At 45.4% G+C, this 20151-nt stretch overlaps 1 protein-coding gene across 2 annotated transcripts in view; it reads right to left on the reverse strand.

The window, feature by feature from the left end:
* Window positions 1-20151, reverse strand: part of LOC136621251 (peroxisomal acyl-coenzyme A oxidase 2-like) — a 53445-nt gene that overhangs the window by 11525 nt on the left and 21769 nt on the right. The window contains exons 2-5 of one of the 2 annotated variants that reach the window (XM_066596603.1): window positions 11188-11397; window positions 7152-7303; window positions 2847-2954; window positions 1563-1682 (exon numbers count right to left, since the gene is read on the reverse strand). In XM_066596603.1, coding sequence (XP_066452700.1) covers window positions 1563-1682; window positions 2847-2954; window positions 7152-7260 — 337 coding nt within the window. In that variant the 5' untranslated portion in view covers window positions 7261-7303; window positions 11188-11397. The remainder of the gene's footprint in view (window positions 1-1562; window positions 1683-2846; window positions 2955-7151; window positions 7304-11187; window positions 11398-20151) is intronic. The other variant, XM_066596602.1, reaches the window with a different exon arrangement.

Raw genomic sequence — 20151 nt, forward strand, 5'->3', positions numbered from 1 at the left:
AGATGGGTACTCATTTTACCACAGAAAGATGGAAGGCTGAGCCAACCTTGAGCCGGCTACCTGAACCATGCAGAGATTGAACCCACAAAATTCAGGTCATGAGCAAGAGCTTAGGACTGCATTTCTGCTGCCTTAAAGGGGTTTTGTCGTCATTAAAGAAAAAAAAAAAAAAGAAAAATTTTACACTTCCCAGGCAGACTCTTTATCACATCTTCTCCTTGCTGATCTTCTCCAGTCCCCCAGGTCACTTCCAGCCAGCCAGATCCCGCTCTTCTTGTTATGAAGCTTGGATTCCTCATATTCTTCTTCCTGCAGGTCAGTGAAAGTCAGTTCCTTGTGATGTAGCGTTCACTGGCCAGTAAGTTATGCTGATCTATTGCGAGGCAGCATAAATGTGCAGTCTCTGCAATAGCTTAGGACTTCCTGCTAGGTTATGAACTAGTGACATAGCGTACGTTGCCGGGCAGGAAGACGACTGCCTGTGAACATACGCTTTGTGACAGGAAGCAGAAGAATCAGCCAGTTGGAGGGGAGGTGACCAAGGTGGAGTGCAGGAGCCAGGAGAAAATCGTCGGGAAGAAGATGAGATAAATAGATTGCCTGGGGATGAATAGAATTTTTTTTTTTAATGACAGAACCCCTTTGCCCCACATGAGACCCTTAGCAGGCAAATACAATACTGGGATGTATTAAAAGAAGCATAGAGTCTAGATCATGTGAGGCAATTATCCTCCTCTACACTTACTTAATGTAATGGCAAACTGTCTGCCAAGAAAATGTTACGATGTGACATCACCCTAGGAGTCGGTGACGACTCTGTGCTTGCACCAGGGGACTTTACCTTACTCTTCCTTAGTCAGACCTCGTCCGGAATACTGTGCTCCAATAAAAAAAAAAAAAAAGAGACATCAACAAACTGGAGCACGTTTAGAATGAAGCGTGGTCTGCAAACTATGTCCTATAAAGAACAGTTAAAAGATCTGGGAGTGTTTAGTTTGCAAAAAGAAGGCTGAGAGGAGTAAATAGCTGTCTACAAATATCTGAAGGGCTGTCACAGTGCAGAGGGATCAGCCCTATTCTCATTTGCAAGGAAAGACTAAAAGCAATGGGATGAAACTGGAAGGGAGGAGACACAAATTAGATATTAGACAATGAGGGTGATCAATGAGTGGAACAGGTTGCCATGGGAGGTGGCGAGTTCTCCTTCAATGGAAGTGTTCAAACAAAGGCTGGACAAATATCTGTCTGGGATGATTTAGTGATCCTGCACTGAGCAGGGGGTTGGACCCGATGACCCTGGAGGTTCCTTCTAACTCCACCATTCTATGATTCTATTAAGTGAAATGAAAAGTGGAAATTATTAGCTAGTGTATATATTTACAACTAAGGGTCCTCTCATCACCCTCTTGACATACACCTCTGAAGGAGGATTGCAACATATTATGGCTAGTAAAGCAAAGGGGAACCAAGTCAACATTAATGCTCACAATTCTGAAAAGAGATACTGAATAAGGATAAAAAAAAACGAAAAAAAAACAACCCTAGTAAACTGCGATTGTTACCTGGTAGTGGAGAATGGTCCTTCAGACTTCGAATCTGGACTATAAATGGATGCATGCCATAATTCTGTCCATTGCTGTATAGCTGGGCTAGGACCATAGCATGTGTGCTGGTTTTTCCTACTATACAAAATCAGAAGTACAAAAATAACTATATAGGCATATACATGAGATTCTATCTATCTAACCTACCTGCACTTTTTTGAGAAAAAATAGCCGCTATAAGGAATTATTGTCTTACTGAAAACTTAGCATGCAGTTAAATCTCAGGCAGATATACAAATTATGAGAGTTGTGATTAGATGAACGGTCTTGCCTCCGGAGGCCCTATAAGTGATTCCACCCTTGGGCTATACAAAAGAGAAAGAAAAAAAAAGAGCTCCCAGAGGCTACTTTTGTATAGTGACGACCTTTGACACCCACTGTAACCATTTGCAGTGGTGTCATGAGCGATGAACCTGGACTGCTACAAAGTGGTACTGGGTTGTCTTTAGTGACGAATCCAGGTTTATTTTGGGCACTGACGACCACCATGTTCATGTCTGGAGACCTAGGGGTGAGCGGCCTTTGCTGTGGAGCAGCACACTGCCCCCTGCTGGTGTGATAATCTGGGGGCTATCGCATACGACAGTCAGTTCCCCCTAGTAGCGCAACAAGGGGCAATGACAGCTCAGTGATATATTTAGGACATCCTGCAGCCACTTGTGTTCCTCTAATGGTGGCTTCCAAGAGGCATCTTCCAGCAGGATGATGCTCAGCCGCACACACAAGGGGGCCACAGGAATGTCCCCACAACATTGTCACACTTCAGTGCCCTGCATGGTTGCCAGATTTATTACCAATAAAACATGTATGGGACCATCTGGAACGACAACTTCGACAGCCTGCAAGTTTGCATGACTTAGAGTCTCAGTAAATGTGGAGCGATATGCTGCAGGATACCAAAGAGAATCTGTATGCCTCCATGCCCGCCCGTATCATATCTTACATCCAAGCTAGAGGCGGTACAACAGAGTACTAGAGCCTCCATGCCCGCCTGTATCACATCTTGTATCCAAGCTAGAGGTGGTACAACAGGATACTAGATCCTCCCATCAAGGGTTCAGTTTTCCGCAATATATTCTCTTTTTGCGCCGATACTGTAATCACTTACTTATATCAACATTACAATCACACAGAGAAAGTTACCATCAATTCTGACATCTTCTAGAGGATGAATTGCTTTTTGACAATGAGTGTAGATCAGGAAGTGGAGCGTAAAAAAAATAAATAAAAGAAATGACTTACAATCTCCCGGCCACCATTTTGTTGCCGTTATCTGTGGAGTATCTATTATAAATTCCTGGGTGGTAGGGTCAAAGGTGGCTGTAGTCTCTAAACCCCGCAGATATGTTCCTGCAGATACAGTACATAACAGAAATGCATCAGAGGTTTTCCTTGCAGATGTGTGATTCACAGAAATGCTTCTATCACAAATATCAACTTGTACACTTTTCCTTGTTTCTGGCATTCACTGGATTAGTAAGATACGGGTCTGAAGTTACAAATATCTGATTGATAGGGAGCCTACATCCGAGACTCCCACCGGAGAACTGGACATCAGTGGGAAATTGGTCTCAAATGGGAGTTATAGAAAATACCTGGGACTACCAAGTGAGAACACGCAAAATAGCTGGCCAGAATCCTAGTAGTTGGATATGGATTATTGTCTGCAGATGATACATAATGCTAATATAACAATGCCAAGCAGTTGGACGCTGTATTATACTTACTCCAAGAGTGCGCTGCTCCAATCAAATCTAGTGGTTGAAGGGAACCTGTCACCAGGTTTTACCCTTTTGAATCATTGACAGCAGTATATTGGCTCCTTCACATGGGCATATTTGTAAACACAAAAATTGCATGTCCAATACACAGAGAATAGAAGCCATTTATATCAATGGGTTTGTTCTCATTTTCCATCTTCTGCGCATGCATTACTTGCATGCACAAAAAAAAAAAAATAGAACATGCTCTATATTGCGTGCATATGCGCACAAAAGGGCTCCATAGAAGCCTATAAGTGTTGCGCAAATGTGCACACAAATGCACAGTTCTGTGAAAAAGAACACCGTCTTCTGGCTTCATGTGTAAAAACACAGTGAACACACATGTAACATGTGGATTCACAGCGTATCTTAATGCACCCATAGACTTGAATGGGTGATTTTGGTCCATAATACGAACCAAAACGATTGGATAGCAGAATTTCAACTGGCTACGTTGATGGTACCGCCAGCAAAGATTTGGATTCCTAGGCCATGGAGTGAATTACCTATATGATGGACAGCTTGCTAGAGACGGTTTGCACCTTACAAAAACAGGTAAGCATATATTTGGTGGGTGCCTTGCTTCGCTCATTAGGAGAGCTTTAAACTAGAACAATATGGGAAGGGAAGTGAAAGGCCAGGTAAAAATATACAGCTAATGAATACATTTGAGAATCTTGCTATTAGAAGTGGAAAAGAAGAACAAAAGACAAAAAATTCAGAAGGCAAGTAGAGGAGCAAGAGACACCGATCACAAACTAAAATGTTTTTACACAAATGCACAGAGCATGGGAAACAAACAAGAATTGGAGTTCCTAACACAAGAAGAGAAATATGATGTCATAGGCATCATGGAAACTTGGTGGAAAGATACACGATTGGAATACAAGGTTTGAAGGATACAACTTATTTAGAAACGGACCAAAAAAAAAAAGGGAGGAGGTATTGCGTTGTTTGTTAGGAAAACATTCATCTCCACCGAGATTCAAGCTTCAGAGCATAGTCGTTCTGTAGAAACTGTTTGGGTAAGAATACAAGGAGAGAACAACAGGAAGGACAACATTGTAGGCATTTACTATAGGCCACCTGGACAAGCAGAAGATATTGATGAAGTCTTTCTACATCAGATGGCCAAGCTCTCCAAAAAGCATGACAGTGATTTTGGGAGATTTTAACTATCCAAACATTTGTTGGGAATCTCTCAGGTAAAAGTAATGGAACCAACAAATTCTTATCCGCTCTTGCTGACAACTTTATCTTCCAAAAGGTAGAAGAGAAAACAAGGGGATCTGCAATCTTGGACCTAATTCTTACCAACAGGGAGGGAATGGTTGAGGAAGTAAGGGTGGCTGGGAACTTAGGAGGCAGTGATCATGCTATCCTTGAATTTTGGATAAAAAGGGGAGGAAGACCAGAGAAAACTCAAACCTCAAGGTTGGATTTCAGAAAGGAGGATTTCAATGAACTCAGAAAGAGGGTAGGAAGAATCCAATAGCTGGATGTTCGTAAGGACAGAAATCTCCAAGAAGGTTGGAAAATATTGCGAAATGAGATTCTCAAAGTACAATCTTTAACAATCCCTAAAACAAAGCATGGGGAGTATTTAAATAAACCAGGATGGATGAACACAGAACTTGTACACGTTAAAAACGAAGAAAAAATATGTTTAGTAAGTAGAAAGATGGGGAATATCTAAAGAAAAATATAATGCAGTCTGCAGAAACTGTAGGGCAAGTGTCAAAAAAGCTAAAGCTAATAATGAATTGAGGCTTGCAACAGAGGCCAAAAGCAATAAAAGAATTATGGGGGTATGTCAAGAGCAAAAGAAAACTCAAATATGCTATTGGATGCTTACAAGATGAAAATTGCGAGTTAGTTAAGAACGGTGTTGAGAAGGACGAACTTTTAAATTCCTATTTTGTATCTGTTTTCTGTCAGAAAGTAGATGGAACATCAAGTAATCTTCCCTATGCTACTGGGGGAATAAAAGAATGCAGGCTATCTGTAAACAGAGAGATGGTGAGGGCACACTTAGCTAAGTTAAATTAATTCAAGTCTCAAGGTCCAGAGGAATTAAATCCTAGGATACTAAAGGAAGCAGCGGAGTTAATTGCTGAGCCACTCGCCATAATCTTTGAAAATTCCCAAAGAATAGGCGCAGTCCTAGAAGATGGAAAAATGGCAAATGTGATCCCCATCTTCAAAAAAAGGGAAGAATGTGGATCCAGGAAACTATAGGCCTGTGAGCCTGACTTCTATATCAGGAAAGATCTTTGAACGAATTATTAAACAGCGTGTATGCAAGTACTTAGATGAAAATGGAGTAATTAACCAGAGCCGGCATGGGTTTGTAATGCCAGACTAATCTAATTTTGTTCTATGACAGTATCACCGACTGAGTTGATCAGTGAAATGCGGTGGAGCTAGTTTATCTTGACCTTAGTAAAGCATTTGACATAGTATCTCATACTATACTTATTGAAAATAATGACGAAATATAGGATTGACAAGGCAAGGCAAAGAGTGGTCATAAATGTCTGCACATCCAAGTGGAAGAATGTATCAAGTGGGGCACCACAAGGCTCTCTCCTAGGCCCAGTGTTGTTAATCATTTTTATAAATTATCTGGAGGAGGGAATTGATAGGAAACTGATCAAATTTACAGATGACACAAAGCTAGGAGGGATAACTAACACTAGGGAAGAGAGAGAGGATTCAAAATGATCTGGAAAATCTTGAACAGTGGGCGGCGACTAACAGAATGGTATTTAAAAAGGAGAAATGCAAAGTCCTACATCTGGGCAAGAAAAATGAAGAAAGCACATACTGAATAGGAGGAATTTAGCTAAACAGCAGCACATGTGAAAAACACTTGGGTATACTAATAGATCATAGACTGAACATGAGTCAACAATATGCTGCAGCAGCCAAAAAAGCAAACACAATTCTGGGATGTATTAAGAGAAGCATAGAGTCTAGATAAGGTGAGGTCATTATCCCCCTCTACTCTTCCTTAGTCAGACCTCATCTGAAATACTGTGTCCAGTTCTGGGCAACCCACTAAAAAAAAAGACAGATAAAACAGGTGTAAGTTCAGAGAAGAGTTACCAAGATGGTGAGCGCTCTGCAAATCATGTCCTATGAAGAACGGTTAAAGGATCTGGGAATATTTAGCTTGCAAAAAAGAAGCCTGAGAGGAGACTTAATAGCCGTCTACAAATATCTGAAAGGCTGTCACAGTGCAGAGGAATCAGCCCTATTCTCATTTGCACAAGGAAAGACTAGAAGTAATGGGATGAACTGGAAGGGAGGAGACAAAAATTAGATATTAGAAAAAGCTTTCTGACAGTGAGGGTGATCAATGAGTGGAACAGGTTACTACGGGAGGTGGTGAGTTCTCCTTCAATGGAAGTTTTCAAACAAAGGCTGGACAAATATCTGTCTTGGATTATTTAGTGAATCCTGCACCGAGCAGGGGGTTGGACCCGAGACCCTGGAGGTCCCATCCAACTCTACCATTCTATGATTCTATAACCATTACATACAGATACGGCTGTGCTGAATTTGTCAGTCTGTCTATCTTTGCCTATAGAGTTATAAAAAAATAACACTGATTGTGATACAATTATATCGGAGCACGTAACAACTTCTGCTCCATCACATCCATCTCATAATCAGATGTGGCATAATTGCCACATTCACACACACATACACACCCTTTAGAATAATGATTCTTCTTTCTTAGTCATGCATTATGGGTCACTTCAGGATAGAATGGACTTACCATGTCCTAGTTCAGTCTGTGCGTAAGTTCCTAGGATTTTATAATCCATTGCAAGGGGCATCCATTTGGCAATCTGCTCATCTGTGCCCAGGGCATTGAGTGTTTTCATAAAGACATTGTGTATGTCAAGACCAAGTTCTCCATTTAGTGCCCTAAAATTGGAAGATCAGAATAGAAAAATAAATTGACAAGACTGGAATCTCTGATATTGAGAGATCTCGTACCAACACAGACCCACAGTAGTGCTCTCATAGTAAAACCATGGAAATCAAAAGATGAAAGGACATCAAATAACTCAAAACCAATACAAAAAGAGTAATTTTGAAAACTTTAAAGACAAACTTGGAGACGCGGCCCCTCCTTTATAATCCGCACAAATTCCCATTACAAATGGATCAGCGCAGCTTTCGATAATTGGTGAAAGTGATCCCAGCTGTATTGCTGAACTCCCAATTTAATAGCTTTGTTTTATAATGCGGTAATTAATGGCCTTGAGGTTTTCTTATATTAAAACCCCATCAACAATTTAATTGGAAACTATGTGGGTTAAGTGATATAATCTCCTCTATCTACATGGACTCCAGGCTGACTATTCCATTTTCCAATCTTCAAGTGTTCAGACTTGTTAAATGATCACATGTTTTGGTTGTTCAGGATCTAAGATTCCAACAAAGTCTTGAAGAAAAGGTTTCCGATACTTCAACGGCAAAGCTATAGGGGTTGTAAAGGTTGCAGTCACACCAAACTTTGGGGCCTAAGGCCTCATGTCCACGGGATAATTAACATTTAAAATACGCAGCGTTTTTTCCGCACGTGGATCTGCGCCCCATAGGGATGCATTGGACACCTGCAGGTAGTTAAATACCTGTGGATGTAATTTTTCCCTTCAGGCGAGGATCCGCATGCGGGAAAAAAAACACGACATGCTCCATTTTCGTGTGGGTCTCCCGTGGGGACAGCTCCCGCAGGCTTCTATTAAAGCCTATGGAAGCCGTCCGGATCCGCGGAACACCCGTACCTGAATTAAAACTCACCTGTCCGGACGCTGCGGATCTTCCCTCCGTCGCGGCCGGATCCTCTTTCTTCGGCCCTGCAGATGTGCCTGGCACATGCACGCGGCATGCCGAGCACATCCGCTGGGCTGAAGAATAAGGATCCGGCCGCTACAGCGCGGAGACCCGCAGCGTCCAGGACAGGCGAGTTTATTCTTATTTTCAGCCTCATGTCCCCGGGAAAGGAGAGACCCGCTGCTGATTCTGCATGGAAAATCTGCGGCGGGCCTTATTTTCCCCGTGGACATGAGGCCTTAGGGAGGCCATATGAAGACACTAGCAATTATTAAGAAAATTATAGTACCAGTGTTGCGCCACTTCCTAATATAATATAGTGAAAGGTGCTGGAGTTGTAAGTACACGGCTGGTGTTTTTGGACCTGTGATGGCATCATTATCATTGCTTACATGCACGTCACACACACCACACACACACAGCTCCGCTACATGCACGTTACACACACACACACACACACACAGAGCTCCGCTACATGCACGTCACACACACACACAGTTCCGCTACATGCACGTGTCACACACACACACAGCTCCGCTACGTGCACATCACACACACACAGCTCCGCTACATGCACGTCACACACACAGCTCCGCTACATGCACGTCACACACACAGCTCCGCAACATGCACGTCACACACACACACAGCTCCGCAACATGCACGTCACACACACACAGCTCCGCTACATGTACGTCACACACACAGCTCCGCTACATGCACGTCACACACACACAGCTCCGCTACATGCACGTCACACACACACAACTCCGCTACATGCACGTCTCACACACAGCTCCGCTACATGCACGTCTCACACACAGCTCCGCTACATGCACGTCTCACACACACACAGCTCTGCTACATGCACGTCACACACAGCTCCGCTACATGCACGTCACAGACACACAGCTCCGCTACATGCACGTCACACACAGCTCCGCTACATACACGTCACACACAGCTCCGCTACATGCACGTCACACACACAGCTCCGCTACATGCACGTCACAGACACACACAGCTCTGCTACATGCACGTCACACACACACAGCTCTGCTACATGCACGTCACACACAAACAGCTCTGCTACATGCACGTCACACACAAACAGCTCTGCTACATGCACGTCACACACAAACAGCTCTGCTACATGCACGTCACGCACACACAGCTCTGCTACATGCACGTCACACACACAGCTCTGCTACATGTACATCACACACACAGCTCTGCTACATGTACATCACACACACAGCTCTGCTACATGTACCACACACACACACAGCTCTGCTACATGCATTTCACACACACACAGCTCTGCTACATGCACGTCACACACACACAGCTCTGCTACATGCACGTCACACACAGCTCTGCTACATGCACGTCACACACGCACAGCTCTGCTACATGCACGTCACGCACACACACACAGCTCTGCTACATGCACGTCACACACAGCTCTGTTACATGCACGTCACACACACACACAAAAGCAGCTCTGCTACATGCAAATCACACACACACAGCTCTGCTACATGCACGTCACACACACACAGCTCTGCTATATGCACGTCACACACACGCACAGCTCTGCTACATGCACGTCACGCACACGCACAGCTCTGCTACATGCACTTCACGCACACACACAGCTTTGCTACATGCACGTCACACACACACACAGCTCTGCTACATGCACGTCACACACACACAGCTCTGCTACATGCACGTCACGCACACAGTTCTGTTACATGCACGTCACACACACACAGCTCTGCTACATGCACGTCCCACCCACACACAGCTCTGCTACATGCACGTTACACACACACACACACACACAAGCAGCTCTGCTACATGCACATCACACACACACAGCTCTGCTACATGCACGTCACACACACGCACGGCTCTGCTACATGCACGTCACACACGCACAGCTCTGCTACATGCACGTCACGCACACGCACAGCTCTGCTACATGCACGTCACGCACACACACAGCTCTGCTACATGCACGTCACTCACACACACAGCTCTGCTACATGCACGTCACACACACAGCTCTGCTACATGCACGTCACACACACACAGCTCTGTTACATGCACGTCACACACACACAGCTCTGTTACATGCACGTCACACACACACAGCTCTGTTACATGCACGTCACACACACACACACACACACACAGCTCTGCTACTGTCGTGGATTTCCTTTGTGGAACCACGGCTTACTCAATTTGGAATGTTTACACCCTTCCATATTAATTCTGAATTGATTATATGCGCATAAGAAGTTTCCACACTGACTCAGGTTCAGCATGTATAAGCTTCCTCAATTCTACTTTATTGTTGGGCGCGTAGCCTCTTTTAAAAGAGTTTAACATATCCGCCCATCTGGGCAGGTCAAAGATTACATAGATACAACGTATTGTTTAATTATTGGATAAGCATCTTGCAATTCTTCCATCCTCCGGTCATCTGTGATTGCCCATCAGGTGGTGGATGAAATGAGTGGGTTGTCTTGGACCCGCGTGTGGTTCCTTCGATATGATTGGATGTTACATCATGAACTATAAATTGCACAAACCTCCCATGTTATTTGCCTACGTTTCCAGTAATCCTGCTTGGGTTATTATTATGGTAGCTGTTGCAGACTGCGGTTAACTATGTCTGATCTTTACTTCCCCTAAACTTACAAAAACAGATGGAAAATGTAACGTGTTTATACTATATATATCTTGTCAGCGTTTTGAGAACAGAAGTTTCATAAGAGGAAGTAGATACATGAAAGAAGACATATCTATATTTGTAACAGTAATGGAAAAGTACTGGCATTTAGTATACAGAATAAAAACAGGTTCATTGTCCATTACCAAAGGCCCACAGTCCAGAATATAGATGTATTGGGTTTCCACTACAGACCCCCCCTTGAAACTATCTGTTTCACTAAACTCACCCTACTCCGTCCCACGCCAATCCCCCACCGCTGTCCCTAGACTCGCATTGTGTTGTAGACGACTGGGGCTACCACTGCCATGGGGGTATAGGATGGTTCGACAGCATCATATTCTGGATCCATGATGACGACGTTTGTGCTGACGGTGGGCTTTTTGTTAGACATCATAGTGAGACAGGTGAACCAGGCAGTCATCAGGGTCGGAATACACTGTATGCAACAACAAACAGAAATTAGGATGACTATAAAGGTAACAAATATAATTAATAACTTCCTTATCAGGATGAATTCTAGTGTAGAATGTCCTGAAAACTCAGTAGAGTGGTGGTCTTTCACAACTGTCGCCTAGGCTGCAAATGCCCCTCTGATACCTAGGTGTGGGTTCTAATTCAAAGGTTGTGGGTTCATGGCAATCGGGTCTTTGGTACATGTGGAGGTCTAGGCTATCACCTGGGATCTCGAGACATTAGGTTAGGAGAGGTGCGGCTTCTACTATTTCAGGTAATACACTGCATAACTTGTATAGAACCCCGCCTTCTTGACGTCACCTCGATTAATCAACAAGAGTGCAAAATCAGGGCTATCTAATGACTGATCAACATGACTTTGTCTCATTAGTAAGTGCATGATCATATATATCAGTCTGGAAGGAAAGAGCTACAAGGTGATTATTCCCACTTCCCTTTTCCAGAGGCGGCAAGGTAACAGGACCAGGGGCGTTGTAACACCGGTATGTTGCGTGGACATAAGCAGAGTGCACTGCAGATAAAATAAAGCAAAATCTTAGCGAAAACCTATCACCGTGTTCTAAATACACAATGTTTCAAAACTTATTTTATATATATTTTTTCCTTTTCCTGTTAGGTACTTTACTGAGGAAAACAGACTAAGGTTAGCTCTTTTTAGTTAGTGCGGTTAGCTTCATAATGGCAACTGCATCTTTACCTGCGGGTCACGTTTTGTCTGGAATGTAGGTACAAGTCTCCCCTATCATCTTACAGACACTCCCTTTTTTGGCTAAAATCGTACCTAGTGCCATTCTATTTTGAAAAGTCATAGTCGAGGTAGGTCCTATTGGTCGACTAGTCCCTATAAGGCATCTCTAGTATAACTTATAAATCGCTTCTAATTATAATAAACATAATTAATCCAGTCAACATTTTATTTACCATAATAATCAGGAAAAATTTTTAAAAACTCGTAAGGTACCCCCCTTGGCTGTCTTATGACGTCAATGTACACGTGTAGGTCTAAACTACCACCAGGAGCCTCTCTTCTCACTCTAGTGTGCTGTTACAATGCTAGTAGTATGCACAGGTACGCACGGCGTGGGACTCCCTGATCTTCACCCACACCAATGTCCCTCCTGGAGATAGCCCGGATGGTGGACACGTCCAGGCCGCCTACACTGACCCTACACTACCTAGTGGCAAGACTGGAAGGAACCGCCGTGCCTATGTAGAAAACAAGGATAGACCAACATGACAGGATAACTACAGAACACAGCAGAGTTGGATCGAGATAGAGTAACTATGGGGGGTAACCTCATTATCTTCAATGCTGTCTGACAGGATGTGGAGAAGCATAAGGGCTTTACTAAGGCACACTCCCCTGTCCAATTACTTTCCAGATATGATGTCACATTATTTCACCTATGAAGTGTGTACCTTCGTTTACCTCATTCACTTCCGGCACCCTGTATCTGCAGATTACCTCATTCATGAGCTTCTGTGTGGTTATCTGCTCATTTACCTTAGTATCAGGGTGGGCCTCCAACCTGAAAAAGACTCGCGCAACAACAAGCACATATACATACTCCCCAACAGGTGTGAGCTGAATGTGGTCAAATTGGCAATCTCTGAAATGGGTAGAGTGGTCAAGGCAAGTGTTATATGGCCACCTTACTTCTGTCCTGACTCGCATATGGCAAAGACCATGCAAACTGGACAAATGATGCAGCAGCTACAGAGAACCTAGGTGTCACCCATTCTTGTTCAGTGTCGACGTCATTGCTGCTTTTGATTCTGTGTACCAGTTCGGCCATCATGGGGGACAGGGACCTCTGTAGGCAAGTTCTGTTGATTGTTCGCCATACGCCGTCCTGTTCTGTTGCTCCCGTCTTTTAGCCCATTTTGCTTTCCTTCCTCGTCGACTTGTAACTGTAAAGTCCTTGACATATCAATGTCCAAAGTTTTTATCAAAGTCCAAAGTCTTTATCAAAGTCCAAAGTCTTTATCACTGACTCATGCTGTCAGTATCTATTCTTCTTTCTTCCACGGCTTGAGGGCCGCTGCCTTTGCTGTGTTGTCGGCGAGGGTGTCACCTCTCGCTTCTCCATTGTAGAAATCGGTGTGAATTCTCCATTGCCAGGTAGTAGTAGTAGGGTTTCCATGAGACTCTGCACCGCTGCACCATTCTTAATTGGCTGTCCTACTGAGATAACAAGCTGTCTGGCCTTCCATATTGGGCCATAATCATGAGCTATGCCAAATGCATTCCAGGAGTCAGTGTAAAGAGTTGCCGTCTTACCTTCTACCACTCCACACGCCTCAGTGAGGGCCTCCGGTTCCGCTTCTTGCCCTGAGACATGCGGAGGCAGAGCTTCTGCATTTAGGACATCTTGTTGTGTGACCTCTGCATATCTGGTTCGGAGTCATCAATCCTCACCCTGGTACCATCTACAAAAGAAAACTCAAAATATGCATCATTAACAGTGTGTACATCAATACAATAATGTCAGAATCTTGTTGCACATTTTAAACAATTTTAAAAAATAGCTGATCTGCCATACTCAGATCACCTATGCCTCACCTCCCCCGTTTGAACCGGAATACCTGATTAAAAGAAGAGTAGCCGGGTTCAAGGTATTACAACATTGGGAAGAAATATTGGGGGAGGCATGGAAAGAGCACATTGTAGCCGGATCTAATAGGCTAGAGATAAGTGCTTGGGTTGCACTTGCATGAGTATGTTCTGGGTGTCATTTGGGGTGTGGACCACTAGGGGGTAGTCCAATACCAACTTAGAAGATTTGTCAGCCATTGCCTGTACTGCTGCCACCGCACAAACAGATGAGGGAGCTCCTCGAGTCACTGGATCCAACCTCATGGAGTAGTATCTCAGTGGCCGTGGTTGTCCTCCGTGCTTTTGTGTCAATACTGTCGTATGGGCGGCAGTATGAAACAAGGCCCAGAGAGGTGCGGAGTTTGGCAACGGATGTAGGTACAGGTATGGCCTGGCCAGGAGAACAACCTTTCTTGCAGAACTTGGTTAGTCTTTGGATGCCTCCAGGCCTTCTACAAGGGAAATTAACGGTGAAATTGTGGCCGGTCGGCAGTTTTTCCAAAGCATCAGCACACAGCACCTGCGTGGCTGACCCTTCACCCTTTTTTTATTTTTTTTTTAACCTAGGAGGATACTGTTTGACCCAGGGGTGTGTATCTGGGTCTTGTACATATTATCATGGTGGGTACATTCAATTTCCCTACGTCTGTCTTGTAGGTGGCCCATAATTTGTCAGGAACCGTGGAAAGCTGAGTTTGGGACAGGAGGAAAAAACAAAACTTTTTCTTCTGGCTATCTATGATTCTTACCCCCTCCTTGGATAAGAGACGTGTTCTTGCATCATCTAGCTCCACCCCTCTGAATTAGGCTAATCACTTACTTCCTTATTTTCTCATTCAACTTTGGCAGTCCTCGGATACACATCACAACCAAATAAAGATAAAGTCTTATGCATCACACAATTTACATTTTACAAATTACGGGTCAATCTGCCCCGTTCCTCCTGTGGCTACCTGGCCTTATCGTTACCTGCTTGTTTCCCATTCTTCGGCTTCTCTGCAGCAACTTACTTCCTATACACCTTACTCCCTGTACTTGATTTTAACGTTTATTAAATTTAACTATTCAAACCAGTTTAAACTATCTAAATTTAACTTCCCTAGGACTGCAGCATCAGTAACTTCCTCTTTTTAAAATCTCTCGCTTCCGTGACAGCCCCTCCCTAACACAGAATGGACGGGCACCGAGACAGGATTATAAGACTAGAATGTGCGGGCTCCTAGGAGGATTATAAGGTAGAATATGGCTAATTTTACTTTTACAACAGTTTTGTCCCAGGTTGCTGAGTGACTGAGATATTATTCTATCTCCCTATTTACTGAACTGTTATATTGAACACTGGTGTCTTTGGCAGGTGTTGATACAGACGCCATTTCAGCCCACCTTCTCTTCCTCTTTCTGACATTTAGGGAAATTCTAACGTCTAATGTATAACTAATATGTTGTAACTCTTCACAGCGGTGACCACCTAACATTGTATGTGGTTACAATTGAATTGGGGACTTGGCAAACATAGATGTATTTTCTTGTGGGCATGATGGGCTACGCAGTTTGTCACAGTTTGTATTCTTAAGAGCCCCCTCAGGATGTGAGTGGCATATAACTTTTTATATTTGTATGACGGACGTATAACAAGGATTAGATTACATAACAAAACATACGAACAGTAGTTCTTGTCACAGCACATGAATTGCTTCGCTTCTATTCAGTGTTACACACTTCCTCTTTTTAAATGAAGTTAGCAGCCTTTTTTTTCCTTTCCCTAAACAATTATACTTTCACTTACGGGCACAAGCCTATACTTTTAACGTTTAACAATTCAAAGGCAACACAGTTTAGTAGTCTGCCTTACTAGAAGGGATCCAATAATGCAATCTAACCTATAAAGTCCAAACCCACAGCACGCCACTGTGTACGGTGTATTAATCTTGGCTATAACCCAGCCAATGCGTTCTCACTGCCGACAATCCCATCTTACAATAGAGCAGGACTGATACTAATTCTATATGACAGACAAACAGACTATTTCTATATAACAACTCAGCAGGATTAGCTCTACACAACAGACAAGCACACCAACTTTATATAAAAGACAGGTAGGACACACAGAAAGATTGCTTGATTAATCAATGATAACTTGACTCTCCACCCCTTCCCCACTTTTCTGGAGGGTGTAAGAATTGACCTTGGTACAATGTTTGTTGCCTTTCAATTTCAATCATGGCTGCCAGATTCATGATTATAGAAGTCTCCTCAGACGCTGGACACAGTATGTCCCGCCCTAGAGTTTCTAGCATTTCTGTTGCTACACAGTTTATTAATCTACCCTCAGACGGAGGGATCTACTCATGAATAGAGATGAGCGATCACCAAAATGCTCGGGTGCTCGTTACTCGAGACGAAATTTTCGCGATGCTCGAGGGTTCGTTTCGAGTAACGAACCCCATTGAAGTCAATGGGCGACCCGAGCATTTTTGTATATCGCCGATGCTCGCTAAGGTTTCCATTTGTGAAAATCTGGGCAATTCAAGAAAGTGATGGGAACGACACAGAAACGGATAGGGCAGGCGAGGGGCTACATGTTGGGCTGCATCTCAAGTTCCCAGGTCCCACTATTAAGCCACAATAGCAGCAAGAGTGGGCCCCCCCCAACAACTTTTACATCTGAAAAGCCCTCATTAGCAATGCATACCTTAGCTAAGCACCACACTACCTGAAACAAAGCACAATCACTGCCTGCATGACACTCCGCTGCCACTTCTCCTGGGTTACATGCTGCCAAATCCCCCCCCCCCACGACCCAGTGTCCACAGCGCACACCAAACTGTCCCTGCCCAGCCTTCAGCTGCCCTCATGCCACGCCACCCTCATGTCTATTTATAAGTGCGTCTGCCACAGGAAAAGCAGGCACACACTGCAGAGGGTTGGCACGGCTAGGCAGCGACCCTCTTTAAAAGGGGCGGGGCGATAGCCCACAATGCTGTACAGAAGCAATGAGAAATCCAATCCTGTGCCACCTCCATCTGGAGCTGCACACGTGGGCATAGCAATGGGGAACCTATGTGCCACACACTATTCATTCTGTCAAGGTGCCTGCATGCCCCAGTCAGACCGCATTTTTTTATATATAGTCACAGGCAGGTACAACTCTGCAATGGGAATTCCGTGTGCACCCACAGCATGGGTGGCTCCCTGGAACCCACCGGCGGTACATAAAAATATCCCATTGCATTGCCCAACACAGCTGAGGTAGTAATGTCATGTTTAATGCAGGTGGGCTTCGGCCCACACTGAATCCCCAGTCAGACTAGGGTTCTTTAGAAGTGGACACATGTAGTTACAACTCCCTGTGGACCCACAGCATGGGTGGGTGCCAGGAAGCCACCGGCGGTACATAACAATATCCCATTGCATTGCCCATCACAGCTGAGGTAGTAATGTCATGTTTAATGCAGGTGGGCTTCGGCCTACACTGCATGCCCCAGTCAGACTGGGGTTCTTTAGAAGTGGAAACAGATGCATTTACAACTCCCTGTGGACCCACAGCATGGGTGGGTGCCAGGAAGCCACCGGCGGTACATAAATATATCCCATTGCATTGCCCAAGACAGCTGAGGTAGTAATGTCATGTTTAATGCAGGTGGGCTTCGGCCCACACTGCATGCCCCAGTCAGACTGGGGTTCTTTAGAAGTGGACACATGTAGTTACAACTCCCTGTGGACCCACAGCATGGGTGGCTCCCTGGAACCCACCGGCGGTACATAAATATATCCCATTACATTGCCCATCACAGCTGATGTTATGTCAGCTGTAATGCAGGTGGGCCAAAAATTTATTGGATTACACAGTAGGCGAGGGCCCATAAAAATTGGTGTACCAACAGTACTAATGTACCTGAGAAAAATTGCCCATGCCCAACCGAGAGGGCAGGTGAAACCCATTAATGGCTTTGGTTAATGTGGCTTAATTGGTAAATAGGCCTGGAGGCAGCCCAGTTAAAATAAAAATTGGTTGAGGTGAAAGTTTCAACGCTTTAATGAGCATTGAAACGTATAAAAATTGTTTAGAAAAATTATATGACTGAGCCTTGTGGGCCTAAGAAAAATTGCATGTTCGGCGTGATTACGTGAGGTTTCAGAAGGAGGAGCAGGAGGAGGAGGATGAATATTATACACAGATTGATGAAGCAAAAAGGTCCCCGTTTTGGATGGTGATAGAGAACGATGCTTCCATCCGCGGGTGCAGCCTACGTATTGCTTAGGCTGTCCGCTGGTGGAGAAGAGAAGTCTGGGGAAATCCAGGCTTTGTTCATCTTGATGAGTGTAAGCCTGTCGGCACTGTCGGTTGACAGGTGGGTACGCTTATCCGTGATGATTCCCCCAGCCACACTAAACACACTCTCTGACAAGACGCTAGCCGCAGGACAAGCAAGCACCTCCAGGGCATACAGCGCGAGTTCAGGCCACGTCTCCAGCTTCAACACCAAGTAGTTGTAGGGGGCAGAGGCGTCACCATGGACGGTGCTGCAATCGGCTACGTACTCCCTCACCATCCTTTTACAGTGCTCCCGCCAACTCAGCCTTGACTGGGGATCAGTGACACAGTCTTGCTGGGGAGCCATAAAGCTGTCAAAGGCCTTAGAGAGTGTTCCCCTGCCTGCGCTGTACATGCTGCCTGATCTCTGCGCCTCCCCTGCTACCTGGGCCGTGGAAATGCGCCTTCGGCCACTAGCGCTGTCGGATGGGAAGTTTACCATCAGTTTGTCCACCAGCGCCCTGTGGTATAGCATCATTCTCGAACCCCTTTCCTCTTCGGGAATGAGAGTGCAAAGGCTCTCCTTATACCGTGGATCGAGCAGTGTGTACACCCAGTAATCCGTAGTGGCCAGAATGCGTGTAATGCGAGGGTCACGAGAAAGGCATCCTAACATGAAGTCAGCCATGTGTGCCAGGGTACCTGTACGCAACACATGGCTGTCCTCACTCGGAAGATCACTTTCAGTATCCTCCTCCTCCTCTTCCTCCTCCTCCTCCTCCTCCTCCTCCTCTGGCCATACACGCTGAAAGGATGACAGGCAAGCTGCATCTGTACCCTCAGCAGTGGGCCAAGCTGTCTCTTCCCCCTCCTCCTCATGCTCCTCCCCGTCCTCCTCCTCCTCTGGCCATACACGCTGAAAGGATGACAGGCAAGCAGCATCTGTCCCCTCAGCAGTGGGCCAAGCTGTCTCTTCCCCCTCCTCTTCATGCTCCTCTCCCTCCTCCTCAACACGCTGAGATATAGACATGAGGTTGCTCTGACTATCCAGCGACATACTGTCTTCCCCCGCCTCCGTTTCTAATTCCAAAGCGTCTGCCTTTATGCTTTGCAGGGAACTTCTCAAGAGGCATAGCAGAGGAATGGTGACGCTAATGATTGCAGCATCCCCGCTCACCATCTGGGTAGACTCCTCAAATTTTCCAAGGACCTGGCAGATGGCTGCCAGCCAGGCCCACTCTTCTGTAAATAATTGAGGAGGCTGACTCCCACTGCGCCGCGCAAGTTGGAGTTGGTATTCCACTATAGCTCTACGCTGCTCATAGAGTCTGGCCAACATGTGGAGCGTAGAGTTCCACTGTGTGGGCACATCGCACAGCAGTCGGTGCACTGGCAGATTAAACCGATGTTGCAGGGTCCGCAGGGTGGCAGCGTCCGTGTGGGATTTGCGGAAATGTGCGCAGAGCTGGCGCACCTTTCCGAGCAGGTATGACAAGTGGGGGTAGCTTTTTAGAAAGCGCTGAACCACCAAATTAAAGACATGGGCCAGGCATGGCACGTGCGTGAGGCTGCCGAGCTGCAGAGCCGCCACCAGGTTACGGCCGTTGTCACACACGACCATGCCCGGTTGGAGGCTCAGCGGCGCAAGCCAGCGGTCGGTCTGCTCTGTCAGACCCTGCAGCAGTTTGTGGGCCGTGTGGCTCTTCTCTCCTAAGCTGAGTAGTTTCAGCACGGCCTGCTGACGCTTGCCCACCGCTGTGCTGCCACGCCGCGTGACACCGACTGCTGGCGACGTGCTGCTGCTGCTGACACATCTTGATTGCGAGACAGAGGTTGCGTAGGAGGAGGAGGGTGCTTTAGTGGAG

The sequence above is a fragment of the Eleutherodactylus coqui genome, chromosome 3, assembly GCF_035609145.1.
Source record: "Eleutherodactylus coqui strain aEleCoq1 chromosome 3, aEleCoq1.hap1, whole genome shotgun sequence".
NCBI classification, from domain to species: Eukaryota; Metazoa; Chordata; class Amphibia; order Anura; family Eleutherodactylidae; genus Eleutherodactylus; species Eleutherodactylus coqui.